The sequence below is a fragment of the Fibroporia radiculosa genome (assembly GCF_000313525.1).
Source record: "Fibroporia radiculosa TFFH 294 genomic supercontigs, scaffold64544, whole genome shotgun sequence".
Taxonomy (NCBI): domain Eukaryota; kingdom Fungi; phylum Basidiomycota; class Agaricomycetes; order Polyporales; family Fibroporiaceae; genus Fibroporia; species Fibroporia radiculosa.
The window spans coordinates 93,941-94,722 of NW_012133517.1; the positions used below are offsets into that span (position 1 = coordinate 93,941).

General features: G+C 59.5%; 1 protein-coding gene across 1 annotated transcript in view; it reads right to left on the minus strand.

Moving 5' to 3' along the window:
• Positions 1-386: 386 nt before the first annotated feature.
• Positions 387-782, minus strand: part of FIBRA_08269 (uncharacterized protein) — a gene marked incomplete at both ends in the record, with an annotated part of 501 nt that continues 105 nt past the window's right edge. Inside the window, 2 exons of the mRNA XM_012329918.1 lie at positions 387-655; positions 713-758. Of these exons, the coding sequence (XP_012185308.1) occupies positions 387-655; positions 713-758 (315 nt within the window). The remainder of the gene's footprint in view (positions 656-712; positions 759-782) is intronic.

Below are 782 nucleotides of genomic sequence, written 5' to 3' on the forward strand. Positions count from 1 at the left end.
GCAGCAATCTGCCACTTGGCTCTTGCGTTCATTCCGGGCGTTGCCTGGCAGCTTCTCTCGTCTGCCTTTGTCAAGGTCCGAGATGGGCGTTGGGTGCTCCACCACGGCGAAACGACGGCCCGCAGCCAGCCGCGCGCGAGAATGTCCTAGGGAGCCGATGGCGGCGGGAAGGTGCGTGGTGGCAGCTAGTGCAAGAGAGCCCATCCGACGCTGGACGCACAGAGATGGGCGTCGCTGAGAATTCAACTAGAGTGTACTAAACTTGAATCCTGATGCGGTGGAGTTATAGTATACCATGGTGTGCGTTTCAATGCGTGCTAACCGAGTCTTGGAGTGCCAGACGCTCGACCATGCACTCACACAGTCACTGTAGACACTTGAGCGGCCTAATACCAGAAACGATACTTCAGTGCGGGTGGAGCCCACATGCACCTCTCATCGATGTAACCCGCCCGTTCGGACTCGCATTTGGCGCGCGGTACTAGGTTCAGACACTCGCCGGCTACACCCCGCAGAAGGCGTCCGGCCTTCGTCCAATGGCGGCGAGCGTCGTCCAAAAGGAGGATCGAAGGGAAAGACATCCATGCACGGATTGCGAGGATCCGGACGTCGCCTCCAGCGGGACCCGTGCGCGCGAACGAAGGACGGAAGACCACTGCCAGTATGAATGTAAGGATAAGGATGGCCGGGAACTTGTCGCACTACCGCAGACGGTGCTCGCTGTGCGCGTGTGCTGGTGCGTTCTGGAGCACGCAGCTCTGCAGCAGATGGAATTAGCCTCG